We start from the raw sequence: 26,282 nt of genomic DNA on the forward strand, positions 1-26,282 counted from the left end.
CCTATTGCATAACCTTTAGTCATGTTACAAACATTTAATTTAATGGTTAGGCCTGCTAGAGTTCTGCATTATGTATCTATAATAAAGTCTGTAATGATCAGCTTTGGGTCCCTGGGCTGTGAACTAGCCGATTTCAGTTGGAACTCAAGAAGTTTGATGTTTTTTAGCGCAGCACTGCCACCTTCTGCTGCTATTTACGTACTCTACAGAGCCACAAAAAAGATGCTATTGAAACCTACCTAAGAAGTGGAAACGCTCTTCACATCTTTTCATTCGTTTGCTAAATCTAAATGAATATGGGCTAGAAAAGGAATATTTTTAAAATTAAATGTCTGGGACAAATGTTGGAAGACTAATGCTACCAAGGACTAAAGTTAACTGGAATCTAATTAATTTTAGAATTAATTAAAGATGGCATTTTATAGTTTTAATTTCTGGATTTTTGTGTTCCCTTAAACCACCACCCCCCCCCCACATGGATTTACATTTTCATTTAGAACAGTATAAATTTATTTTGCCGTTTCTATAATTCATCATGATTTAGTGGCCAATGAAACTTCAGAAAACAGGTTCTTTCAGTGCTGGTAACTATAGAAAACATTGTGGTTTTATAAGTGGTTATATTTTTATTTTCAGGTTATACGTGCGTTTTATGATTTAGCCACATTTCCAATATGCATGGAAGTCCAATAACATTATTTACTCTTTTTCAACTTGAATTTTATTGCAGTAAAGTGGAGATTTGGTAACAATTTGCAGTAAACCTCATACCTATAATACTGATAGAGACAGCTGTTTGGTTCATGTGATAACTGATGAGTCATCACATCTAAGCGCATTGCTTGGAGCGTCTTCCAATTTCAACACCTACACACAACTGAATAATTTTTACCATTTTAAAAAATATTCCAAGGCTTCTTACTTTTGGTAGATAATTCAACTTTAATGTAGATATTCCCTTTTGTTGAATCCTTCGAGAATGTAGTAAAATTTTGACCATCTTTTATTTGTTGTTTTTCTGTAACATTAATATAATTCTGTTAATTTTAAATACTGTTCACTAGTGTAGAATCAATACACATTTTTCTAAGAAAGCTCATTTATTCTTTTTTTTTTAATGTTTATTTATTTTTGACAGAGACAGAGCACGAGCAGGATAGAGGCAGAGAGAGAGACAGACAGACAGACAGACAGAATTCAAAGCAGGCTCCAGGCTCTGAACTGTTGGCACAGAGCCTGACGTGGGGCTCGAACTCACGAACCATGAGATCTGACCTAAGCCAAAGTCGGACGTTTAACCAACTGAGCCACTCAGGCGCCCCAGAAAGCTCATTTATTCTTAAGAGAAGGAAATTACCATTACCATGTTTTCATTAAGATTGAACGGAAATGTTAAAAATCGTTGTTTATTTACTCAGGTAACTTAAAATATCCTACTTTCAATAGAAGTTGTTTTATTATTTTTATCGCTATTGGAAAGAGAGGATGGCATATTATCTAGTTAACTTCTTTTTGTAAAACACCCTTTTGGAAAATTTGATATTTGATACTCTAAACTAGATAACTCTAAGAAATGCCAGATTTTGCATAAATTGTATGATTCCACTTAAATATTAGTATTTTAAAAAATAACCATAGGGAAGGCATTTATCACCTTGATAATAAGGTGAGCTTTAATTTAAATATATGCTTAGATTCCCCATCTATCAGGTAGTTACCTGTAGACCTGCAAAGATGAAAGAATAGGTGGTACTTGAGTCTCTATTCTGTCCCGGCTTTCTGCAGTGGTCAAGGATGCAGACATTGGATTCTGACCACCCAAGTTCACATCCTGATCCTACCAGTGCCCTTGAAAAAGTCACCTGATCTCTCTGCCTGCCTGTCCTCATCTGGCAGAATTTGAACATCATAGGGAGGTTGTGAATATTGAGTGAGTTCTGTTTTTAAAGTGCTTAGAATAGAGTCTGGACATAGTATACTCACAGAGACTGTTAGCTCTGATGTCTCTCATTCCATCCTGATGACACATTTGAAGAGTTGTGATTGACATGACCATATTAGAATTGGTGAAATTTAGGCAAAGTAACTTGCCCCAAAGTACACAACCAGGAAACGTGGAAGCCACAGTTAAAACCTCACCCAGCCTGGTTAGACAATAGGTGCTGGTCACGTTCTGTCCTATAGAACTTAAAGAATTTTAAAAACATACGCTTTTAGAGCATAAAATATCCTTACCATTTCAGGCTTTTTTTTTCTTTCTTGTTAAGGTGGCAAGAGCAGGTACAATTTAACTGTTTTGTGAAAATTTAGCACAGGGAGCAAAATTTTGCACATTCATAAGTGTGGAATCTCCCCAACCTCATCCACTTGATTTTATGTTGCCAATAATACCAAGTTCAAAATTGTGATCCTGAAAAAGAAAAAAAAAAAAGTGTAATCCTGGTTGAATCTTATGCTCCAGGCATCTGACCACATCTTCATGATGCTGGTCTTCAAGGATAAACTAGAGAGTGTAGATGAGTATATAAACCCAAAATCAAAGTTCATTCCTGTCAACAGCTTCACATTTCAATGTGAAGTTCATTGAATTCGATATATAAAACCTGTAGCCAGTATATATTTTACTGCCCTCCTTGAACCATATTCACCACAAAATGTCAAGTTTAAAAAACACATAATATTTAACACTTAAATGTATGTAGATGATTGTACATTTAATGGAATTTGAAGGCAAACCTATAATACTCTCTTGAGAGTATCTTCAAACACATTCCCTTGACATTAAAGATAATGGATGACAGGTGTAGCTTCACTCACTTAAATATATTAGTGTAAATAGTATGCAGAGATAAGATCATTTCCCAACCAGTAGCCACTTCAAAGTTGGTATGTTTTTTTTTGTTACTGCCAAGTATCGTAAGCTAACATATAACCTTACAGAGTAATTCTTTTCTATTAAAAATCTACCAATGGAAAAAAAGTTCTGCTTATTCTATTCATGTAGCCCTAAGATATGATTATTTTTCAAAACTGTATATTTCCATAGCCATTTTTTTCTTTTCCTAATGTTCACTGTGGAAAATTTCAAACATAAACAAAAGTAGACAGGTTACGCATTCACTCACTTCAATAATAACGTATTCAAGACCAATTTCACCATTATTTTGAACCACATCCCAGATAACATATTTGTTTTCCTTAACTATTTAATATAGATCCCACACTATTCGGTATATTTTTAAGTTAATGCTAATGAAGATGATTCTCCAGAAGGATTCCCTTATTGTATTTTGTGCTTAGTCATTTCACTGTGGTTGTTGGTATTATCATAATATCAGTAGATAGTACTATTTTCTGGTCTTATTTTCTCATTTTCTTCTGGTATATAATTATGTATGGAATGAGTGGTATTTATTTTTTCTGCTGCAGCAGCTAGACTCATGAAAACATTCTTCCAGGTATGACTGTATAATAATGAGATCTAACACATCCAAATTAGTGTTAGTCTTGAAAGTAGTTACGTTGACAGGTAATTTATTTATTCCAATGATGCAGCCGTTTCACAGAATGTTTTTGGAACTCCTCCTTTGTAATTGCCTTCAAAAACATTTTGAGCCATATGGAAAAGTAGGTCTTACTACTTTGGTTAAAACCAATGTCCAACAAATATATTATCGAATTCTATCACTTATTCATATTCTTGGACTTGACTGGACACGACTCTGAATAACAAAGTCCTTTTTTTTTTAAGTATGAAATTTATTGTCAAATTGGTTTCCATACAACACCCAGTGCTCATCCCAACAGGTACCCTCCTTAATGCCCATCACCCACTTTCCCCTCCCTCCCACCCCCATCAACCCTCAGTTTATTCTCAGTTTTTAAGAGTCTCTTATGGTTTGGCTCCCTCCCTCCCTAACTTTTTTTTTCCTTCCCCTTCCCCATGGTCTTCTGTTAAGTTTCTCAGGATCCACATAAGAGTGAAAACATATGGTATCTGTCATTCTCTGTATGACTTATTCCACTTAGCATCACACTCTCCAGTTCCATCCACGTTGCTACAAAAGGCCATATTTCATTCTTTCTCATTGCCAAGTAGTATTCCATTGTGTATATAAACCACAATTTCTTTATCCATTCATCAGTTGATGGACATTTAGGCTCTTTCCATAATTTGGCTATTGTTGAAAGTGCTGCTATGAACATTAGGGTACAAGTGCCCCTATGTATCAGCACTCCTGTATCCCTTGGGTAAATTCCTAGCAGTGCTGTTGCTGGGTCATAGGGTAGATCTATTTTTAATTTTTTGAGGAACCTCCACACTGTTTTCCAGAGTGGCTGCACCAGTTTGCATTCCCACCAACAGTGCAAGAGGGTTCCCGTTTCTCCACATCCTCGCCAGCATCTATAGTCTCCTGATTTGTTCATTTTAGCCACTCTGACTGGAGTGAGGTGGTATCTGAGTGTGGTTTTGATTTGTATTTCCCTGATGAGGAGCGACGTTGAGTATCTTTTCATGTGCCTGTTGGCCATCTGGATGTCTTCTTTAGAGAAGTGTCTATTCGTGTTTTCTGCCCATTTCTTCACTGGATTATTTGTTTTTCGGGTGTGGAGTTTGGTGAGTTCCTTATAGATTTTGGATACTAGACCTTTGCTTGCTATGTGATTTGCAAATATCTTTTCCCATTCTGTTGGTTGCCTTTTAGTTTTGTTGATTGTTTCCTTTGCAGTGCAGAAGGTTTTTATCTTCATGAGGTCCCAAGAACAAAGTCCTTTCTAAAAATTAAATCTCCTTTTAAGCGATTTTAGTTTGCAACTGATAGCATCATTTAAAAGTAGGAGGTACAGAAGTCTAGGTGGCTCAGTCCCTTGAGCTTCTGACTCTTGATTTTAGCTCGAGTCATGATCCCAGGATAATAGGATCGAGCCCTACATCAGGCTCCACATTCAGCATGGAGCCTGCTTAAGATTCTGTCTCTCTCACTCTGCCCCTTCTCCCCTGCTCATGCACACAATCTCTCTATATATAATAAAATAAAGAAACTTAAAAGCCAGAGGCGCAGATCCTTTCAAAAACTGGTGCTTTATAGTCACACCACCTTTGTCTTCCTGTGTGTGCACATGTGTATTATATGTATGTGCATAATGTATACATTTAGTGTAGGCTGTGGCTGATGTGGATTTTATTCTTGTTTTTAATTTTTAATTTAAATTTTATTTTTTAAAGTTCATAATGCAATGACATATTGCAAATTCAAATGGTATAAGGAGGGGAAGATTTTCCTCCTTTCTCTCTCTCTTTGAGCCCTTCATTTCGCCTCCTGGAGGCAGGCAGTGTAATCAGTTTCAGGTGTATCCTTCCAGATCTGTTCTACATATATACATGCACGTATTTTTTTCTCATGTATTTACAGAAAGCAAAGCATACTATACACCCTGTTTTGTACCAGCTTTTCTTTTGACAGTGCATCTTTTTGGTTGGTCCAAGATCAAATGAAGAGCTTCCTCGTTTTTGTATAGTATCCGTTATGTGGATGTACCACAATTATTTAAAGCAACATCTTTCTTAGTACTTGAGTTATTTCTAATCTTTTGCTATTAAAAAAATGTGCTGCGAAGAATGAATTTGTACGTACATTTTGCACTAGGTAGATAGCTAGTGTAAATTCCTAGAACTGAAATTACTGGATCAAAGGATACATGCATTTTAATTTTGGTAGAAATTACCCAATTGTCCTTTTGAGAAGTTATGTCAATTTTCATTCTCACCAATGGTATGATTTATCTTTTTCCATAATCACAACAGCACAGAATTGTCAAACTTTATTTCTGCCAAATTGATAAATTTAAATTTCATTTCTCTCATTTTCAGGTAAACCAGAGCTTCTATTTAAAGCGCTCATATTTCCTCATCTGCTCATTGTTCTGCCATATTGTTGATCTCTGTCATATTGGTTTCTGGGAGTTCTTTTTATTTTACAGAAACTGACCTTCATTATATGAGTTGGAAACAGTTTTTCCCAGTTTTTCATTTGGCTTTTGATTTTTGCTTGCAGTAGTTTTTGCTATGCAGAAACATTTAATTTTATGCAGTCAGATTTATCTACTTGTTTTGTGAATTACGCATGTGATACGTAGGCATTTCCCACTCCTAAGTTATTTTAAAATTTTTCCCCTATCTTTAGTATCTTTATTAAATTGTTCATCCATCTGGGGTTTATTTGGTTTAAGGTGAAAAGTATGGCTCCACCTGTTTTTTTCCTTTATTTCTAATGACCTTAGAAAACATTGTAATGAGTGTTGAATTTTTAAAAAATGTCATAGTCCATAATGTCATAGATGAAAATAAGTAGTACTGACTGAAGCCATATACATTCTAAATTTTCTGTTAATTTTTATTGCTCTGGGGGATCTTCATTTTTGTATACTCAGGGAATAGTTATTTACAATGTATCCTAGTTTTTAAATAAGCCTGCAGGAAGCTACCATTTATTTGGCATTGTGGGCCACCTGCTTCTTATTCTCCTTACCTTAATGTTACACTCCCTATCTTATTCCTTCTTGCAAAACACCATAATTTCTTTGTCTCCTTGTGTGCCTCATGCTACTTGAAAATTTCTGTGGAAAAATCTAACAAAATGTTGACTTGACATTTGTATTTGTGAGCGGTTTGCTGATTCATACAGTTTTGTCAACTGAGTTTAAATTCTCACTTTTACTTTTAAGGCAGTTGGTTCTTATTTTGAAATGACATGAGCCTTCTAATTTTATGTTTACTTTTACTAAAAGTGAATGTTTTGTAAGATTTCAGAGAGGAGTAGTGAGAGCTCCATGCCTGAGTTATCCAACCCAGGCTATGTTGATTAGCAGATGACTTATTTGTGGTTTTTATGATCTTAGAAAAGAAGCCACTTCCTGGTTGAAGAGCTCTTATTTAGCATTATTCATGGTAGAAGAAGCTTCATTGGTAAATGGAGGGTAGGATGTGTGCGTGTAAAGATTTCAATTGCACATCTAGAGTTATTTGTTATAAATACATTTGAAAGTTGTATCAATTATGGTAACTGTGATTTATGAGATTAAAGGGTTTCTGTTGAGATTAACAAGACATATCTTCAGATTTGTGAAAGCTTTTAGTCTGGAATCCTTTGGAAAGAAGATAGGCCTCCGCATGCAAGATGTTACTATGATTATTCCTTGACATTTCAATTTATCTAACAAATAAGTAGGAATGTATAACAACCATTAATGAATACATTTTAATAATAGGGAGACTTTATGGAGCCTCAGAAATAAACTCTTTTTAAGAAATGGTAGTATTTGGAGGAAAACTTATGTTAGTTTTTTATGTTCCCATTGATAAATCATTTAAAAGTTACTGGATTTTTCCCTCTATCTTTAAAACTAGAGGAAAAGTAGTAATGTGTTTATTCTGTCTCCTAAGGATGTTTTGAGAATTCTAAACTACTACTTGCTAATGAAGATGTACTATATTATAATTTTCATAATTAATAGATCAAACTACTACATGTAAATGGGGCTGTATTTTATAATAAACGTTCTAACTTCCTTCTTTGGTTTATGGGAAAAATATATTTCATTGATACTGTGTATGTTTCATTATTTCAAATTCTTTTTTTCTTCAATTTCTCCTTCCTTTCAAACTGCTGGATTTAAAATATGAAACTCTTGATATTTGGCATATTGGCATTGATAATATTCTGTAACTTGTAAAAATTGTGATTAAGAGCTTTCTGGGTTACAACTATTTATTACTGGATACATATTTTTCCTTGGTGAATTCCAGAATTTTTTTTTTTATGCACAAAAGGTTAGATGTGTATATTTTCACTGAACCATTGCAAAATACACCCTTTAGGTTTGACATTCCCACTTAAATGCTGCTTGTTCTTTTAATCTTTTAATTTGTTTGATATTAAACCACATGGCCATGAGATTAATATAGCTAGATTAAGATGCAATTTTGATTCCATTTATTTCATATGTAGTACATAAGTGTTTGCTCATCCAAAGATAGCCACAACGCAAAAAAAATCCCATATATTTTTATGATTTATTCTTCTTATATAGACACAGAACAAGTGATATATACATAAATATACCAGATATCTGTTAGTGACAGATGTTGATAAGATATATAAAAAGCTTATTCCTTATATTTTTATATTCCATATGATAATTCTGTAATGTTAGTCACTACAAATAAAGATTTCTCATTGGCTAAAGTAAAAGAATCAATATTGTTTTTTATAATAACTTGATTCTCAAACTCTAAAACCTGGAAAAAATTAACGGGAGTAGAAGAAATTAAATTCCAGGTATTTTAACAGTTTTATTGCTTTTTTAAAAAGTTTTTAAACTTCATGTGGCTACAGTATAATTTCACTCCAGAAAAATGAACTATAAAATACTATTTTTATTATACTGCAAAAGTCCATTACATTTTAGAATCATTGAAAATATTGTATGATTCAATTATGAAATCTTTGATATCTGGAAATTCAGACTATATTGAATCTATTAAGGGTTTGCATAATGATTTATTTAAAAAGTTAGTCATAAGTATAACAATGACTTGTATCAATGAACCAGTTTTGCTCCATTTATTTTCCCCTTCAGGCAGAGCTCACAGTTTGGAGACGAAAAAACATTTAGTGATTCATCATTGTTGGAAAACCTCCAAAATAATCATGTAAGCAACATAAAACCATTATATTTTTGTTAATGAGTGAAAGCTAATGAGTATTTCTCTGGATTATCGTCTCTCTTTATATATTCTTTTTTTTCAGGATCATTTAATACTTACCAAAATCTATTCTTATTAAATCCTTTTACCTGGTCAACACAAATTCATGGTTATTAGAAATTCAGTTTTAATAGTATTGCTAATCGATATTCTGTCTTTTCAAAATGTCTTCTATTAAATAATTATAGAACTCTGTATGAAACAACTCACTATTCACCATTTCGGAGTATCTGTAGAAATGCTAGAAATGAAATACCTGCTCAAAACAACAGGCCAGTGCCAACTCTGTAGAGTAAGAAGTCCAGATACCTGCTGCTCAAAGTGACTGCTCGACTTACGAAGTTACCGTCACTTAGTATAAAAATTCTGTCAGATCAAATGATACGGCTTCCTGAAGTTGACACCCCAGAACTTTTCCCCATCGTCATCGCAAGCTTGAGGTGTCAAAACTTGAACTGGTAATCGTTACCTCAAAACATGCTCCTCTAGCATTCATGGTCTCACTAACCTGTGCCCCTGAGTGGAGCTCTAGCAGTCTCTTCTCACAACTAGAATAGGAGGTTCAGGATCCACAAAAACCTTGACCACCTCTTTCCTCTGTGTTCTCAGGTTCAAATTGCACCATCACCTGTTTTTTTAGTATTCTCTCCAGGAACTTGAGGGCTGCTTTAGATACCTCCTTTTCCCTCCATCTCCAGCTCTATGGGGTGACCAGGCCCTCATCAGTACTGACTTCTAGAATATATCCTGTTTGTTTTCTTTCCTTCCTTTTCTCTTTCACGACCCTCGTCCAGACTCCCAGCATTCCCCAGCCAGTCTCCTTGCTTCCATTTTTTTTTTCCCCTCCAGTTCTTGCTGTGCATGGCAACTGGAATGATGGAACTGGAAGTCACTTCCATCACTTCTCTGTTCAAAACCATTCTCCGGCTTCTTAACTCAGCCATACATGGTCCGGCCCCTACCTAAATCACCAACCTCGCTTGAGCTGCTCTTTCTTTCCCCCAGCCCATACTGGCTTATATGTTTTCAAACACACTTCATTCTTTCCTCCTTTAGGACCTTTTCAGTCATGTCTGATTCCTGCTTGATGCAAAACTCTGCTCAGTTCTTCATGAGGCCAAACGTCATCAGACTGGCCCAAATCACATTACATGATATTTGCACATTCTCTCCTTTATGGTCCTTTCACACTATAAATAAATATTTGTGTATTTATCTGTGTTCTTTCTTTCCCACAAGTTAAGCTTCATGCAGCAGGGACCATGTCTGTTTTGTCTACTGTACTAGCCTGAGAACAGATTTTTCAAATAATGTTATGATTTACCCTTCCAATCACTGCAGTTGTGCTTTCATTTAGTTTGTTGTTTTTTGTTTTGTTTTGTTTTGCTTTTTGACCAAGACCATAGGAGAATATTTTTTATTTGATATTTCTTTTCACCGGGGGACAAACAGGAAGATGTTTAATTTAAAAGATCTGACTTCTTGGGCCGCCTGGGTGGCTCAGTCAGTTAAGCGTCTGACTTCGGTTCAGGTCATGATCTCACAGTCCATGAGTTCGAGCCCCACGTCAGGCTCTGTGCTGACATCTCAGAGCCTGGAGCCTGCTTCTGTGTCTCCCTTTCTCTCTGCCTCTCCCCTGCTCATGATCTGTCTCTCTCTGTCTCAAAAATAAATAAAAACATTTAAAAAAATTTTTTTAATTAAAAAAAAATAAAATATCGGACTTCTTTTTTCCTATATGCTCTAAGTTCCTTGCAGAAAGGATCCGCTTTTATGTCTTCCTCAGGCTGTAAGAATCCATTGTACATAGTAATTGCTCAACCAAATCTTTGTATTTAGTAAAACATGTTTCAGATTAGGGTTGTCATTTGTAGAGAGAGGGAGGACAAAGCTTTACAGAGAGGTATCCTGCCATTATCACCGCAACAAAGTGGTGGAACCCTAGTAAGATCAAATGTCAAAAGCTTAATCTAATCAAGATTTAGAACCAGGTAAATGATGGGGCGCCTGGGTGGCGCAGTCGGTTAAGCATCCGACTTCAGCCAGGTCACGATCTCGCGGTCCGTGAGTTCGAGCCCCGCGTCAGGCTCTGGGCTGATGGCTCGGAGCCTGGAGCCTGTTTCCGATTCTGTGTCTCCCTCTCTCTCTGCACCTCCCCCGTTCATGCTCTGTCTCTCTCTGTCCCAAAAATAAATAAAAAACGTTGAAAAAAAAAAAATTAAAAAAAAAAAAAAAAAAGAGTAAATAGAACCAGGTAAATGAGCATCTTAGAATTTCTCTCATGTCTTCTAAAGGCAGGATTTGACTATATCTACCTTTTTCACTGTGCTGTTTTTATTTGGTACCACCAAGTTGTCTTATATAATTGTTTGAAAAATTAATGAAAGCATGTAGGAATGAATGATTTTAAAAATACATTCATAGTAACTGTTGGCTTCTTAGTTGTCTATACCCTCACACCTTCAATGCTTTACAGCTACAGTCTTAATAGACATGAAGTAATATTGCTATCATTAGTGTCAAAATGTTTAGGTGAAAAAGGCTGAATTATGTGTTTATTTCTTACAGCCAACTGCACCTATAATATGTGAATTTCTTACAATGATGGCCGTTTGTCACACAGCAGTGCCAGAGCGAGAAGGCGATAAGATTATTTATCAAGCAGCATCTCCAGGTACAAAGGAAGGAATTATATTTTTTTCAGTGGAAAATTGTTCTGAAATTTCAGGTTGTCTAGAAAAAAATCAGTTTAATTTGAAAAAGTGAAATAACCAAGTTATGTGTTTTTTTATTAAAAAAATGTGTTTACTAATTAGAAAAACTTGGCTTTCAGAATTAAATATATAGGTTAAAATATGTAACTTCATATATATAACTTTTGGTATATGACATAAATTATGTGGAAATTTGAATAACAAAATTCACACAAGTATAAAGTACTAAAAAGTACTTACACACAGTAAGTTCTCCCTTCTTTGAAATAACAAATTTGCTTTCCTCTTTTGGAAATGATAATCAAGGAGCTTGAGTATTTCTTTGGATGAAGAAAATTCACACATTTGAAAGGGATTCAATAAAATATGTATTAGCATGGTTATCAATATTTAATACTTCGGCTTAATTTTAAACCTGTTTTCAATGTAATTAGGCAGTCAGTTTGATGATTGCAAGACTTTAGGAAAGAAGGAATATATTTTAAAGAACTTCATTTTAAATGTTTTAGCTGTATTCTAAACCAGCGCCCATGACCTTGTAGAATGTACCAAATTCCTAAAAAGCATAAAAAAATTACATCTCATTCTGATGTAGTATGGTGATGAAAGTAATACATGATAAAATAAAACATCAATTCATTTATATCCATTTCTTTTTTTCCTTTGTCCAAGTTTCTCTTTTTTTTAGAGTTGGCACACAATGTTATATTAGTTTGAAGTGTTGACAGTGCATTTATATCCATTTAAATTGAATCCTCAATTAGTATTTTTTTTTACATTCAGTGTTTTAGGAGAAAAGCACAAATGCAAGACAATTTTGTGCATTTGTTTTGAGAAAGGTTTTCTAGAGAGTATGTGGAACCAAAGGTACATTTAAATTTTCCTTCTTAGCTGTGTATGACTAACAGTAAAATATGTCTCCTGGTTCTATACATGTCTCAGATCCTTAAGATGATTCTACTCGTTCCTTTGGCATTGTCATATAATTTTATCTTTTTTTCTTTTTTTTTTAACGTTTATTTATTTTTGAGACAGAGAGAGACAGAGCATGAACGGGGGAGGGGCAGAGAGAGAGGGAGACACAGAATCGGAAGCAGGCTCCGGGCTCTGAGCCATCAGCCCAGAGCCTGACGCGGGGCTCGAACTCGTGGACCGCGAGATCGTGACCTGAGCTGAAGTCGGACGCCCAACCGACTGAGCCACCCAGGCGCCCCGTCATATAATTTTAAAAGAAACGGATTTCAATAACAGGAACCAGAAGAAACAGAATTTTAATTCTTTTAAAATTAAACAGAAAATATATTACAATAATGTATTTCTGTTGTACTGGGGATAATTTCTCATCTCACCGTGTATTTGCTTTCATTTGTTTTCCTAAAACAGATGAAGGAGCACTGGTCAGAGCAGCCAAACAATTGAATTTTGTTTTCACTGGAAGAACACCTGACTCAGTGATTATAGATTCCGTAAGTTATTTATTTTTAAGTCTCTTTTTCATCAAAGGAATGACATATGCATAACTTCAAAGATCAAATCATATCAAAGGATCATAATAAAATAGACGTTCCTTACTCTAATCCCCTTCTCCAGAAGCAGCCATATCTCTTTCTTCAGGCATGTAAAAATCTCATATTTTCAAAAGCATATGGGATTAATGATATAGGTCTTGATTCTTCACTTTTAAACCTATCTACTGACTTTGTCTTCTGTTAGATTAAATGAGGGTTTATCTCTCTTGATTCACTATCCCTTCCTGATATTACTGTAGTTGCATGACAGTTTTTAGTTAAACAGGTATTCGGACCCAATTTTTAAAATAGGCAAGAGACTTGAACAAACATTTCACAAAAGAAGATATATGAATGGCCAGTGAGCACATTAAAAAAAAACATTAGTAAACAGTGAAATGCAAATTAAAATCACAGTGAGATGCTATATACCCACTAAAAAGGCTAAAATTAAAAACACTGGCAGCACCATATGTCAATGAGAATGTGGCACAAGTGGAGCATCCGTATGTTGTTAGTTGATATGTTAAACGGCACAAGACCTTTGGAAAAACCCTTAGAGTTTTCTAACACAGGTAAACCTGCACCTGACCCAGCAATGGTACTCGTCACTCATAATGACCCAGGAGAAATGAAAGCATGTGTCCCCAGACATCTAATGGAATGTTCATGGCAGCTTTATTCAGAGCAGTCAAACGGTGGAAGCAAACCAAACATCCATCAACAGGAGAAGGGGTAAACAAATTGTGACATACACATACAATGGAATATCCAAACAGTAAAAAGGAAGGAATTATTGATTCATCAACAACATGCGTAAATCTCAAAAACACTATGTTGAAGCAGAAGAGGCTAGACACAAAGGCATACATGCTCCCTAGTTTCATTTATATGCAGCTCGAGGGGCACCTGGGTGGCTCAGTTGGTTGAGCGTCCAACTCTTGATTTCAGCTCAGGTCATGATCCCAGAGTCCTGGAGTTGAGCCCCATGTCAGGCTCTGCACTGAGTGTGGAACCTGCTTAAGATTCTCTCTCTCTCTCCCTCTCCCTCTTCCTCTGCCCATCTCCCCTGCTCACACTCTCTCTCTCTAAATTTAAAAAAAAAAAAAAAAAAAAAAAAAAAAAAAAAAGACATACACGCACATATACAGCTCAAGATCAGCAAAAGTGATCGTGGGGATAGAATTCAGAACAGTGATTGCCTCAGAGTCAGGAAATGGATTGGAGGAGGGCACAGCAGTTTATGGGGTGATGGGAATGTTCTCTATCTCGATTGGGGTGGTTCCACAACTGTACCATTGTCAAATGACACAGTTTTCACTGACCTATACATTTAAAGTCGGCATACTTCATTGTATGTAAGTTGCATCTCATTAAAAAAATCATCATTTGATGTTTGTTATTATGCCTGTACCAGTGTTCATAGTTGAATGTTGTTGTATTCAGGAATTTTTTTCTCTTTTTGTTTTTCCTGTTATAAATTATTTCCTGAAAATAATTTTTCCTTTATAAGTCCCTTATCTTTTTTTCAATTGCCTTATTTATTTTTTTGACCTATTAGTGATTGTTGCCATACCTTCTTGGTACACTCTTATCAGTACAGCCATACCATGTAATCTGTCAGTTGGCAGTTCTTACCTTGAGACCTCCCCATCCCTCTAGAAATTCATCATTCTTTTTGGTCTGTGCCAGTGTTGTCTAAGACCTACTTCTACAACACTTGGGTTTTGTAGATTTTCTTTTGATTTTCTTCCATTTTGAACTATTTCCTGTATCTCAGATCTTCTTCGTGAACTTCCTTGTTTTGATGGGATACATTTCTTGTTTGTTTCTTCAGGTTAAAAAGTCATTCTCAAAGCAGAGGACATAGTAGTGATAGTCCTCCATAAGTCCAGCTCCTGACTCTCAGGATCTCAGATACACTAGTTGATGGGTCACCATTCTGTTCACAGTTGTCATCCTGGAATTGGTTTGTTGTCTTCCTGGGGACTGACTTTATTTTTTTTTTTTCTCAAATTTTTTTAATGTTTTGTTTTATTTTTGAGAGACAGAGCATGAGTGGGGGAGGGGCAGAGAGAGGGAGACACAGAATCTGAAACAGGCTCCAGGCTCCAGGCTCCGAGCTGTCAGTGCAGAGCCTGATGCGGGGCTCGAACCCACAATCGTGAGACCTGGGCCAATGTCGAATGTTCAACTGACTGAGCCACCCAGGCACCCCTTACTGGGGACTTTCTTTACCTCTAGTCTGTGTTAGATCTTTTTTTCCTGAATCCTATGTCTTCCTTGCTCTTGGTTTACTCTTTTACTTTTGTGGAATACATTCTTTAGTGACTTTTTGGAAGAGATACATAGGGAGTAATTTATTTATTTAGATAGTCTGAATAAATATAGAATTCCAGGATAGAAATTATTTTCCTTAGAATTTTGACTGCTCCACTATATTTCTGGTTTCCAGTACACCTAACTGAGAAATCAGAAGCCATTATGATTCCACAGGTTTTATGGCTTGCCCCTGCCCACTCCCCCACATTCTAGAAGATTCCAGGACCTTCTCTCTTCCAAAAGTTGGGCTATTTCATAAAAGTGTACCCTACCGGGAGTATTTTTAACCCTTTGTCCTGAGCACTGGTGGACCCTTTTTTTACATTTGGAAAATTAAATTCTGGAAAATTTTTCCATTTTCCTTCCCTCTTCCCAACCTACTTTCTCTTTTTAGAATTCTTGAAGTAATCTTTAACTTTTGTCTTCTGCTTTTCATGTCTTTGCCTTCTCTACTTTTTGAAACTGTTCATCAACTTTATCTTCTCAGCCTTCTACTCATTTTTTTTATTTCTTCTATCATGTTTTTGGTTTCAAGAAGCTTTTTTGTTCTCTCGATATTTCTTTTTTAATAGTATCCTGTTCTTCTTTCATGAATGTAATACATATATTACTTCTCTCAGAGGAATAATGACAGTTTTTTGAAATTTTCATCTAAAAAAATTTTAAAAGCATTTAACAAAGCATTTAATTACAAAGCATTTATAAGCATTTAGTTAAACTACAGATTTTTCCAGAATATAAAATGGTCTCAAACTGTCACTGCAGTTGCTTTGTAGTGATTATAGTTTTGGGAGAAAATGTACTTCACCAAAAGCTAATCAACTTCTAAATGTTCTTTTCCTAAGTTTTCTCATTTTCTACTTAGGAGAAAAGAACGGCATTTAATTACCGTATCCCTTCATATGGAATGTATGGCAGACTCTACCAGGTCTTTGACACACATTGCAATATGCAGAATACTAAGGCCAGTTTCCTCCTATACTACCAAAGAGCAGTAGCCAGGGTATAAATATGAATCCTAAAAACATAAGAATTATTACAAACAGTCTCATTGTTTTAGACATTTTCTTCATGGGTCCCATTAAAAAGCATGTACTGGCTAATGCAGCAGGATTTCCAAGGGTATATAACACTGCAAAAAAAGTTTTATGCCACCAGAAAGGCACAGTTATCCAGTTCCAGTAATAGAACAGAAAATGCCACATATGAATCATGTGACAAAGCACTTCAGTCTGGTTTTCAAACTAAGTGAAGAGACATTCAGGCTGCTCAGGAGCCTCTTGTGCCCATCAGGAAACCCAACCCTGAAACTCTGCAGGTCAACTTGAAATTTTGTTTTTGAATTCTTTCTCCTCGAAATTGCTTTTATCTGTTTGTTTTTGATATCTCTGTTCCATGTTAGTGTCCTTAGATGTCTGTTAATCTTATGGTTCAGAATGAGGAATTTGAAAGCTGATGTGACGGTTCTGAGCCTACAGGGGTATTTGTCAACACTGAGCTTTACTCTAGGTTGGTCTGGGGGGATTTGTTTCGGAAGTCATAGTGTCTGTACCCGTAAGGCTTCTCTCGGGCTTATTGAATTCCCCAGAGAGTAATGTTGCAATTCTGCCTGGGAAGGTCTGGCTGAGTAGTTATGGGTATTGGGACCCAGCATTTGATATGAATATGATCGCAGTGCACAATGTATCTTCAGCTGTGCCAGTCAGCTTCTAGACAAAAGGATGGGCCAGTGCTGAGAGCTGCTTTTCAAGTGGCTCCTACCCAGTTCTTCCCATTTTAGGCCCCTCTTTTGTCTCAGAATTCTAGAGCTCTCTGCTTTCTCACATCCTTAAACCATTTAAGGATTATGTGGTATAAATCAAGTGGATTGTCAGCCTTTCCCATGACCACTATAGCATTCAGCCTTCTTGTATCTGCTAAGATGCCATTCATTGATCTGTGTTCTAGCTTGCAAATTTCTGGTGCTGTTGTCCTCTTTCTGACTTTCCTGCCATTGTAAGGTTTGTTTTGGGGTTTTTTTTCCTTTTTTTAAGTGTTTACTCTAGTTTTAGTGAGACTTTGGGATAGACAGAAATTAAATGCATATGTTCAGTCTTCCATCTTAACCTGAAAGTTAATAAATTCAATTAAAGAGGATATATTCAGAAGGGACGCTTTGTTTGTGCTATTTTTTACATTAAAACTTCATGCATAGGGTTTATTTCCAAAAAGCCAAAGATACTTCCAACCTGATGTAATCACGTATTCCTTTTCTTCTAGTTGGGGCAAGAAGAAAGATACGAATTGCTCAATGTTCTGGAATTCACCAGGTAAAACAGCTGCTCTGTGATTTATATCTGTGAGATGAAATTCTATACATTTTTGTTTTTCTCTTTTAAATAACTAGGAGTGTGCTTTATTTATTTAGCTAAATTTATTTAGACAAAATACTAAAATCATCAGTGTAGTTTATAATTGTCATAGCTGCCAATAAGTCATAAACACCCATCTTCAGAGTACTGCAGGACATGATTCCTGAAGGCAGTGTAAAAATATTTTTGAACATAGCTGGTCTGCATCACAACTGTGGAGTATAGGACCAAGAGTCCCATGGCTGGTGATCTGGAAACATTATACTTAGATGCACTAGGATTTATGTGTAGTGAAGATGACTCAGAGTCAAGAACCCAGCAGTCTAATTCTGTGTTCATTGTATCTAATTATCTTTGAGATTTCAGAAACCATATCCATCCCTCCATTAGGTATAAAACCAGTTACCATCTAGTAGGGAAAAGCAGCAATCAAAGAGATTATCCTACTTTATTTCTTAAGGTCAAATAATAGATGCCTTCTAATGATAATCAGTGATATCTTCGTGATTTTGGCTTTTTTATTTCTTCATGACTATGGAGTTTCCTAACCTACATTCTTAGGGCAAATAGGCCTCAGTTAACAGGATGGTTTTTAAAGATTGCATCACCATTAACAGGGCACTTAAGGCTAGGCCACGGCCAGGAGATAACACTGCTCTTCAAGGAAATAAGAGTTTACCTAAATCCTTGAACTTTCTCCTACATAAGGCAAGCTTATACTCACTGACTAGAAAAGGCATTTCCTACATTATGGAGGTTCCTCAAAAAGTTAAAAATAGAACTACCCTACGATCCAGCAATTGCACTACTAGATATTTACCCAAAGGATACAGAAATACCAACTCAAAGGGATACATGCACCCTGATGTTTATAGCAGCATTATCAACAATAGCCAAATTATGGAAAGAACCCAATGTACACTGACTGATGAATGGGTAAAGATGTGATATATATACACAATGGAATATTACTCAACCATAAAAAAGAACAAAATCTTGCTATTTGTAACAAGGTGGATGGAGCGAGAGAGTATTTTGCTAAGTGAAATAAGTTAGAGAAAAACAAATACCATATGATTTCACTCATGTGCAGTATAAGAAACAAAGCAAACGATCATAGAGGAAAAAAGAGATGAAAACCAAGAAACAGACTCTTAGAAGAACAAACTGATTACAGTTACAGAGGGGAGGGGTGGTGGGGGATGTGTGAAATAAGTGGTGGAGATTAAGGGATGCATTTGTCATGAGCACTGAGTATTGAATGGAAGTGCTGAGTCACTAAATTTTACATTTGAAACTAATAATACACTGTATGTTAACTGGAATTTAAGTAAAAACTAAAATAAATAAATAGAAACACTTGTAACTTACTGGGAAAAAAAAGTCATTTCCTTTTCTATGCCAGCTTTGGTTGCTATCTTGGTTGGGAGTGACCGCATGCCAGTGGTTAATATAGAAAATAATGGGGTCTGTCTAATGTATTATTTAAACACTGCTCTCTTTACTTGTATGTGCTGAAAGGCTCAAGGGAAAATGCATGAGAAGTTGGATGAGTAACTATAATAGAGTGTGTGTGTGTGTGTGTGTGTGTGTGTGTGTGTGTGTGTGTATATATATTATATATATATATCCAAAATGTATTCCTGGCCTCTTTTTTTCATGTCAAAGTGGCTGTTTTTGCTAAGTCCACTTGCATTATATCCACATGATACTATAAATAGTATATCATTAGCATTTGGGTATGTTTGTTTATTAACACATACCTGGAAGCATCACGAAGAAAAATAAAGCACGGTCAGGGGTTTAAGGTCTGTCAGGATGCAGCGATGGGGCAGGCGTAAGGATAAAAGTGAGAAAAGTGGCTATGGTGGTATTAAAAGAGGCTCTGGGAAAAACATTAGTGGTTCAGACTAGGATGATGGTAGTGCAAAGAAAGGTGAAGTTGATAGAATCCAGATACCTTCTGGAAGAATGTCAGGGGGCCTTTGGGATGGATTGGAGGTGGAAGAAGAAAGGAGGAAGGGGTTGGAGCCTGTGGCGTAAACAGCTGAGTAGGTAGAGGTGCCGTTTATACAGATGGCAGATATAGGAATAGATGTGCAGGATGAGATGTTTCAATCATTACGTTTGAGATGCCCCTGAGATATACGGATGGAGGTGGTGGGACAGGCCGTGGATATGAGGGCCTGGAACATAAAAGAGAAGCCTATGATTGAAATATAAATTTGGTTCTTGTTGGCCTGTAAATGGGCTTTCTCTCTCTCTCTCTCTCTCTCTCTCTCTCTCTCTCTCTCTCTCTCTCTCTCTCTCTCTTTCTCTCTCTCTTTCTCTCTAAAATAATTAAAGCCAAAGAAATGAGTTGGATCTCTTAGGTATAAAATACAGAATGAGAGAAATAAGAAAGGCTGAGGATTGCTCTATGACTAACCCCAACTTCTAAGGGTTGATTAGAAGAAGAGGAATCTGCAAAAGAAACTACTTTGTGGTTAGAGAGGTAGAGGATAAAGAGAGGATAACTGCATAGAGCCAGGAGAAGAGGTGAATTTCAAGGTGACCGTGGTCTTCTGTGTCAGAGACGGCAGCGAGGTTAGGTGAGCTGAAGGTGGAAAGTATATGCTGAATTTAGCCACTCAGTGGGAAGGTCAAGAGAGAAGTCAGGTGGCAGTGATGGGGGGGGGGCGTTCAGGGGATATAGGTAGAGACCATGAGTGTAGCAGTTGTTTGGGGTTGAGTTGTGAATGGGGATGTGGCTCTCTTGGGGCACATTCTTTGGGCTGAGTTTTGTAGGAGAGAGACTCAAACATGCGCAACTGATGAGGAGGACCCAGTCTAGAAGTGGAAGACGCAGACTCGGGAGGGCAGCCTAGCTTGAGGAGTGAGGTTACTGAGGAAGAAGAGTGAGAGAGGAGGTTCACATGTGAAAGGAAGTCCTCTGATAAGAAAAGAAATACTTCCTCCATTGTCAGGAAAAGAGGCAGAGAGGATGATGCCCAGCAGATAAATGTGTAGGTGTTAATGGCAAAAAGAACAGAGATTTTTTTGTCTGTAGCTTTCATCAAGGTGAATTGCAAAAATTCAAAGGATCCAGAGTACAAGAGTTCATTAGAGACTTGGGGAAGGGAGAAGGTGTTCCAAATCCTGCAGATAGAGAGCAAGTTTATTAGAAAAAGGTGACATGTTGCTGAACAGTAGTGAGCACCCAGGTGACATGGATATCTTGGATTTCCTAAACTCGGTGGCAGGGTGACTTTTCTCCAACTATGTCCGTCTACTGTGGTGCCACAGAAAGCATTCCCATTTCCCCAAGATTTGTGAGTTTTGCCAGGAGAAAAAAGGAGCAGAAAAGTTGATGAGTTTGGAACCATCTCATTAAAGTTGGATTAAGGAGGCACCAAGAAGGGCTGAGACAGAATATAGACTACTCAATGTCATTACGGAGAGGGCCCAATTGAATGTATTCCCAAAGCACAGGGACAGCGATCGGAGGTGCTAATACAGTGGGGATTCTAGATGGAGGAACAGAAGACTCAATATTTCTAGATACCTCAGAAAGAAACTCCTGACTGTGTGGTATGCTAGGATACCATATCTAACTGCTCCTTATATTGGACTCACCTCAGTTCGTAGCAGAATATTGTAAGGTAAACAAATAGATACAGACCCTTGAGAAGTCCTTCTTCTCCCTCATTTCTGGAGAGAATGCTTATATGCGCCTGTTTCTAAATGAGGCATATCTTATGCAGTCTGTGCCACTTCTATTCAGTGTCATTTGCTATCTCTTTGCAAATGCAGTGCAAGATGCTGTGTGTTTGACTACCATTTTTATATCGCCAACGCGGTGCTAAAATGCTTGTGCTCATTAGCTTAGCTTTCTCATATAAATTGGGCTTTTTACATGATGCCAGTGGTTTGCTAGTAATCATTGAAAAACAATCGTTGTGAATGCATAAGTCAGTTTTTAAGTGCCAGTGTTCGCCTTTCTGTGTGGTTTGGGTATATATTTAACATAGATTATTATTTCTGTTTGTATTTAAAGTTGTAACATACAATTCCCCTTAAAAGACACTGACTTTAATATTTTTTAAATCTTAAAACATTGAGCCATAACTCTCTTCTGCTCTTGCAGGCTTCCTGGGATCCATTTTGTAAATTATTCCTTTAGGGCAGTGGATGGTACCCTGGTGCCTTAAAAAGACGTAATGTAACTTTCAGAGATACCCAGCCATACATACCCAGGGGACAGTTTGTGTATGTGGAAGCATAGGACTCATAATTTGGTCACATTTACTTTTTCACTGTGAGCGTTAAAATATGTGAGGCATGACAAACATATATATGCATATTCTCAGTATGATGACACATTATGGAAAACCTCTTTCTTTCAGCGCTAGAAAAAGAATGTCGGTGATTGTTCGCACTCCATCCGGGAAGTTACGACTTTACTGCAAAGGAGCTGTAAGTTTTTATTTTTGTCTTTAACAGTTTTGATTTATGACGGTTTATAATGTATACGTTCAGCATTCTGCTATGGAAATGTAACACAGATGTTTAGCATAAAGTTGCTGACATCCACTTTCCTTGGTGTTTTATAGTAATAGTGTTCAGCCTCTTCTGGTGAAATGCGGAATTCCTTCTGGGTAAATTTGGTGCTTTGAAAAAATTTGGCCTAGGTTATGTATATAATTCAATTTTTGATACATAATATTTGAGGTTTATATTATAAAATACGTTAGAAGACAATTAAAGTAGAAAATGCTTTGAAATTGTATTAGAAATGTAATGATCCACACCAGTTTGAATCTAGTTTTTTTAAAGACCGTAGAAACATGGGGAAAAATTGGATCACAGTGACTGCTGTAATTTTCATCATATGGTCATTACTATTTGTTTTGCATTGTTCTAATTATAACAGAATTTCTAACTATTGGTTGGCTTTTGTATATTGGCAGGTTATATTGACAAAAATAATAATTTGTCATTCGAAGTGAATTTTCCTAGTTAAAATATGTTTACACTCATAAAAATCTAAATACGGGGTCTACGGACCAGAGCCACTTTTTGTTCTTAAAATTAGCATTTATCTTCTGAATTATCCTTTCTGGACACCTAATCTACTTGGACTAGTCAGATAACTTACCAACTTAGAACTTTCCAATTTTAAATATAATTGCAACCTTGATTTATTGAATGAAACTTGGAAACTGAACTTATTAGGAAGCCAAAGCTTATTACTTAAATTTTTGTTGAAAATGTTTTTCAGTGCCTTGGTTTTAAAGCATTGAAATGCAATTTTGAATGCCGTGTTTTTAAAGTATTTTGGTAGAATCATTTCGTGACGTCTCATAAATTTAGGTTTAGAATTCCTCCGGTTGTTGACTGAAACAAGTAACATTTATTCATTGTGTGCACTTTATCTACCAGCCTTTCAGCTGGATTTTGGAAAAAGGAAGATAAGACCCAACACTTGTCAGGAGCTGAGCCTAGTCAGGAAAATATATATAAAGAGAAGACTAGTATACAATATTGAGGTATACTTTAAAGCTCTCCTACATTCCAAGGGTAGTATTTAGTGATAAGGGAATGATTGATATGTGTCCAGTTTACACTCAACTTACATCCTTCCATTCTTAGTTTTGAGTAATCGTCCATCTAGAACCTTTGGGGAGTTAAAGCACTGAATAAACTATAAAAACACTGGATTTCCTTTTTGTATAATCATGGAAAGTTTGTATACATTAACTTGCTTATTGCATTGTTTCCCCTCACTCCCAACCAAGTTGGCTGTGAAATGCCGCTGAATGCTAAAAAGGCAGAAATATGTAAAACAGCAAGGTACACTTGAGAACTGCACATAGTTTGGCAGAGAATAGCAGAATTCAAGGCTGGCAAGGTGAGCATGCATTAGGTCATGCATTATTTTCATGCTCACGAACTTATATTTTTTTCTGAATTGTTCTGATGCCATTTAGGAAGATGGCTTAAGGCAGAAAAGAGATGCATACAGTGTTACCAGTTGATGCTATTGACTATAGTCCCAAGAGTTGATAAGGATCTGAACCAAGACAGTTGCAGAGAGGATTGAGAGGGTGGAGATTTAGGACTTAGTAACTGATTACATGTGGGTGATGAGGGAAACCATGATCTAGGATTGTTATCCAATTTCAACTTAACTGGGTAGACGAAGTGGTACCATGTCCCATGATAGAGGGTTGGGAACTACATCTGGGCCATGAGGCAGAGATGTTTGGATTATACAGTGGAAGGAATCTAGGGTGCTGATACAGATTTAGGAGTTAACAAGTATAGCTGGAAACTAAAAGCAGAGGATTGATGAGATCTTGTAAGGAGATATTACATGAAAAGAAGAGGCTAAAAGTGAAGAGTAGAGGATCTAAAAAGAGAGATTTGATCAGGATTGGGGAGCAGTGGTTGGAGTTTGGTTTCTGTGAGACAATGGGGGCAAATAGTGCTTTCTGTAAAATGTGGATGGGAGCCTCTTTGATGCCTGAGACAGTGATGAGGTTCCTAATTATGAGAAGAGACTAAGAAAAGTTCATACCAACTCTGCTGGGGGGTAATATAAAACCATCAGATTGGGGTACACACAAACAGGAAACAGGAGAGAGTGAGAGCAAAACTTAGGGACACATGAGGAAAGTCTAATGCCGAAGAGAGAACAAGCATGTAAACCACAGGACACGAATTCACTCCAGGTGAAATCATTTGTACAGACAGGTCTGACCAAGGATGCTTAGAGCTCAACATGATTTAAAAAAAAAACAACAACTATTTTTAATCAAAAAGAAGTTGGGGTTGAGGGGTGGGGGTACATGTAAGCTAAATTGGAAGTCATAAAAGATCAAGAGAAAACATCAGTAAATGGAATAAACTCTAAACAGAGTGAAAGGGGCAGAGGCAGAGTTAGTGAATTGGAAGACAGCACTGAAGAGTTCATCTAGAATATAGCACAGAGAGATGGTGGTTCTCTGTGTGTGTGGATATGGATGGTTTATTTTTTTATTCTTTTCCAGGTTTTCTGCAATGAAGTTGCCTTGCTTTTTTAATTTTAAATGAAAAAAAAAGGAAAAGTATACAATATACAGTTTATGTCTGCAATAGTAGCCTATTTTTAAAAAGTTATATCGACACAAATAAAATCTTAATTTATTCAAGAAAATAAAAACGCTATTCCAATAGGGGGTGCCTATAGGGGCGCCTGGGTGGCTCAGTCGGTGAAGCGTCTGACTTTGACTCAGGTCATGATCTCTCGGTTTGTGAGTTCAAGCCCTGTGTGGGGCTCTGTGCTGACAGTTCAGAGCCTGGAGCCTGCTTCAGATTCTGTGTCTCCCCATCTCTTGGCCCCTTCCATGCTCATGCTCTGTCTCTCTCTTTCTCTCAATAATCAATAAACGTTAAAATACATTTTAAAAATACTAACAATTAAAAAAATAAAAGATGAACAGGAAAACAACTTTTCAAGTGAAAATCGACCTAATATGAGTTATTATTCATCTTGAAGCTGTAGACTCTTCACATAAACACCTGGAATCTGTGCCGTGCACTCCAGGAACATCCCCTCATGCACTGTTTTCTGATCTTACCTTGCTGAGGGCTAGGACACCAGATAAGTAAATCCAGTTAGGATCTTCTGTAAATGTAGACTCAGTAGGTTCTAATCCAATCCTAAGGGTGCACACGCTTTCGTTCCTGTGAAGAAACCTTTTTTGGTCCTAACCACGTACCGTATATTTGATGTAGCTCTCTGAATTAATGAGCATTACTCTGGGTAAAAAGTTGATCTTCATGTATTTCTGACAGGTAAGCATGGCCAGTTGTGACTATCGTTTAAAAACATACCATATAATTCATGTATATTCTGTCTCTTGCGTTCCTTGATACCATAAGGAAAACAGAAAATTCTATTTTGGACATCAGTGTCTTCCGCTAGAAAATTTGGCTATGTTGCAGAATTTAATCTTCCTTATCACTTTGGTTTTCCTGACTTTAATTTTTTAAAAGATTTTCTTAGTTTCAAAGCAGCCTATTTAATTTCTTTGAAAAAGTCATTAGCCTCTGGAAAAAAATAGATTTCACAAGTTATACCTTTCATTCCTAGAAAAGAACCATGAGGGGAAATTACCATTTCCTTTTGCTTTGCCCCCCCCCTTCCTATTCCACCACTAAAGAATGAAAAGAAATTCATAATTGGGGCCTGGAATATTCCATCTGTCCTGAGGTCACTAAGTTCTTGTTTCTCTCAAGGGTTCTAAATCATACTCCATTAGCCTCCTTCCAAATCTGAGCCCTGAGACTGGAGACCCCAAAATGGGTAATACCACTGAGAAAGTAATTGCAGGTAAATGATTTATTTTTTCCTAGTCTAATAAAACCATGAAGGCCAAACATTAAAATTCTTAAAACATTAAATCCAAGCTGAGGAATAACTAAAGGAACAATAAGCAATTTATAAAGAGGCAAAAATCAGAGAACTGTAAGTGGTGCACAACATTCACGCCGAAAGGCACTTTAAAGATAATCCAGTAATTGCATTTTACAGACTAAGTTAATTGAGCTTTCAGAAGATAAAGTGACACAATCAGAAATATTCAGCTATCAGGCA

General features: G+C 36.5%; 1 protein-coding gene across 4 annotated transcripts in view; it reads left to right on the forward strand.

Moving 5' to 3' along the window:
• Window positions 1-26,282, forward strand: part of ATP8A1 (ATPase phospholipid transporting 8A1) — a 232,815-nt gene that overhangs the window by 90,733 nt on the left and 115,800 nt on the right. For all 4 annotated transcript variants that reach the window (XM_042984609.1, XM_042984610.1, XM_042984611.1 and 1 more), the window contains 5 exons: window positions 8,641-8,713; window positions 11,336-11,441; window positions 12,865-12,947; window positions 17,571-17,620; window positions 22,048-22,117. In XM_042984609.1, the coding sequence (XP_042840543.1) occupies window positions 8,641-8,713; window positions 11,336-11,441; window positions 12,865-12,947; window positions 17,571-17,620; window positions 22,048-22,117 (382 nt within the window). The remainder of the gene's footprint in view (window positions 1-8,640; window positions 8,714-11,335; window positions 11,442-12,864; window positions 12,948-17,570; window positions 17,621-22,047; window positions 22,118-26,282) is intronic.

Source organism: Panthera tigris, chromosome B1, assembly GCF_018350195.1.
Source record: "Panthera tigris isolate Pti1 chromosome B1, P.tigris_Pti1_mat1.1, whole genome shotgun sequence".
Classification (NCBI taxonomy): Eukaryota; Metazoa; Chordata; class Mammalia; order Carnivora; family Felidae; genus Panthera; species Panthera tigris.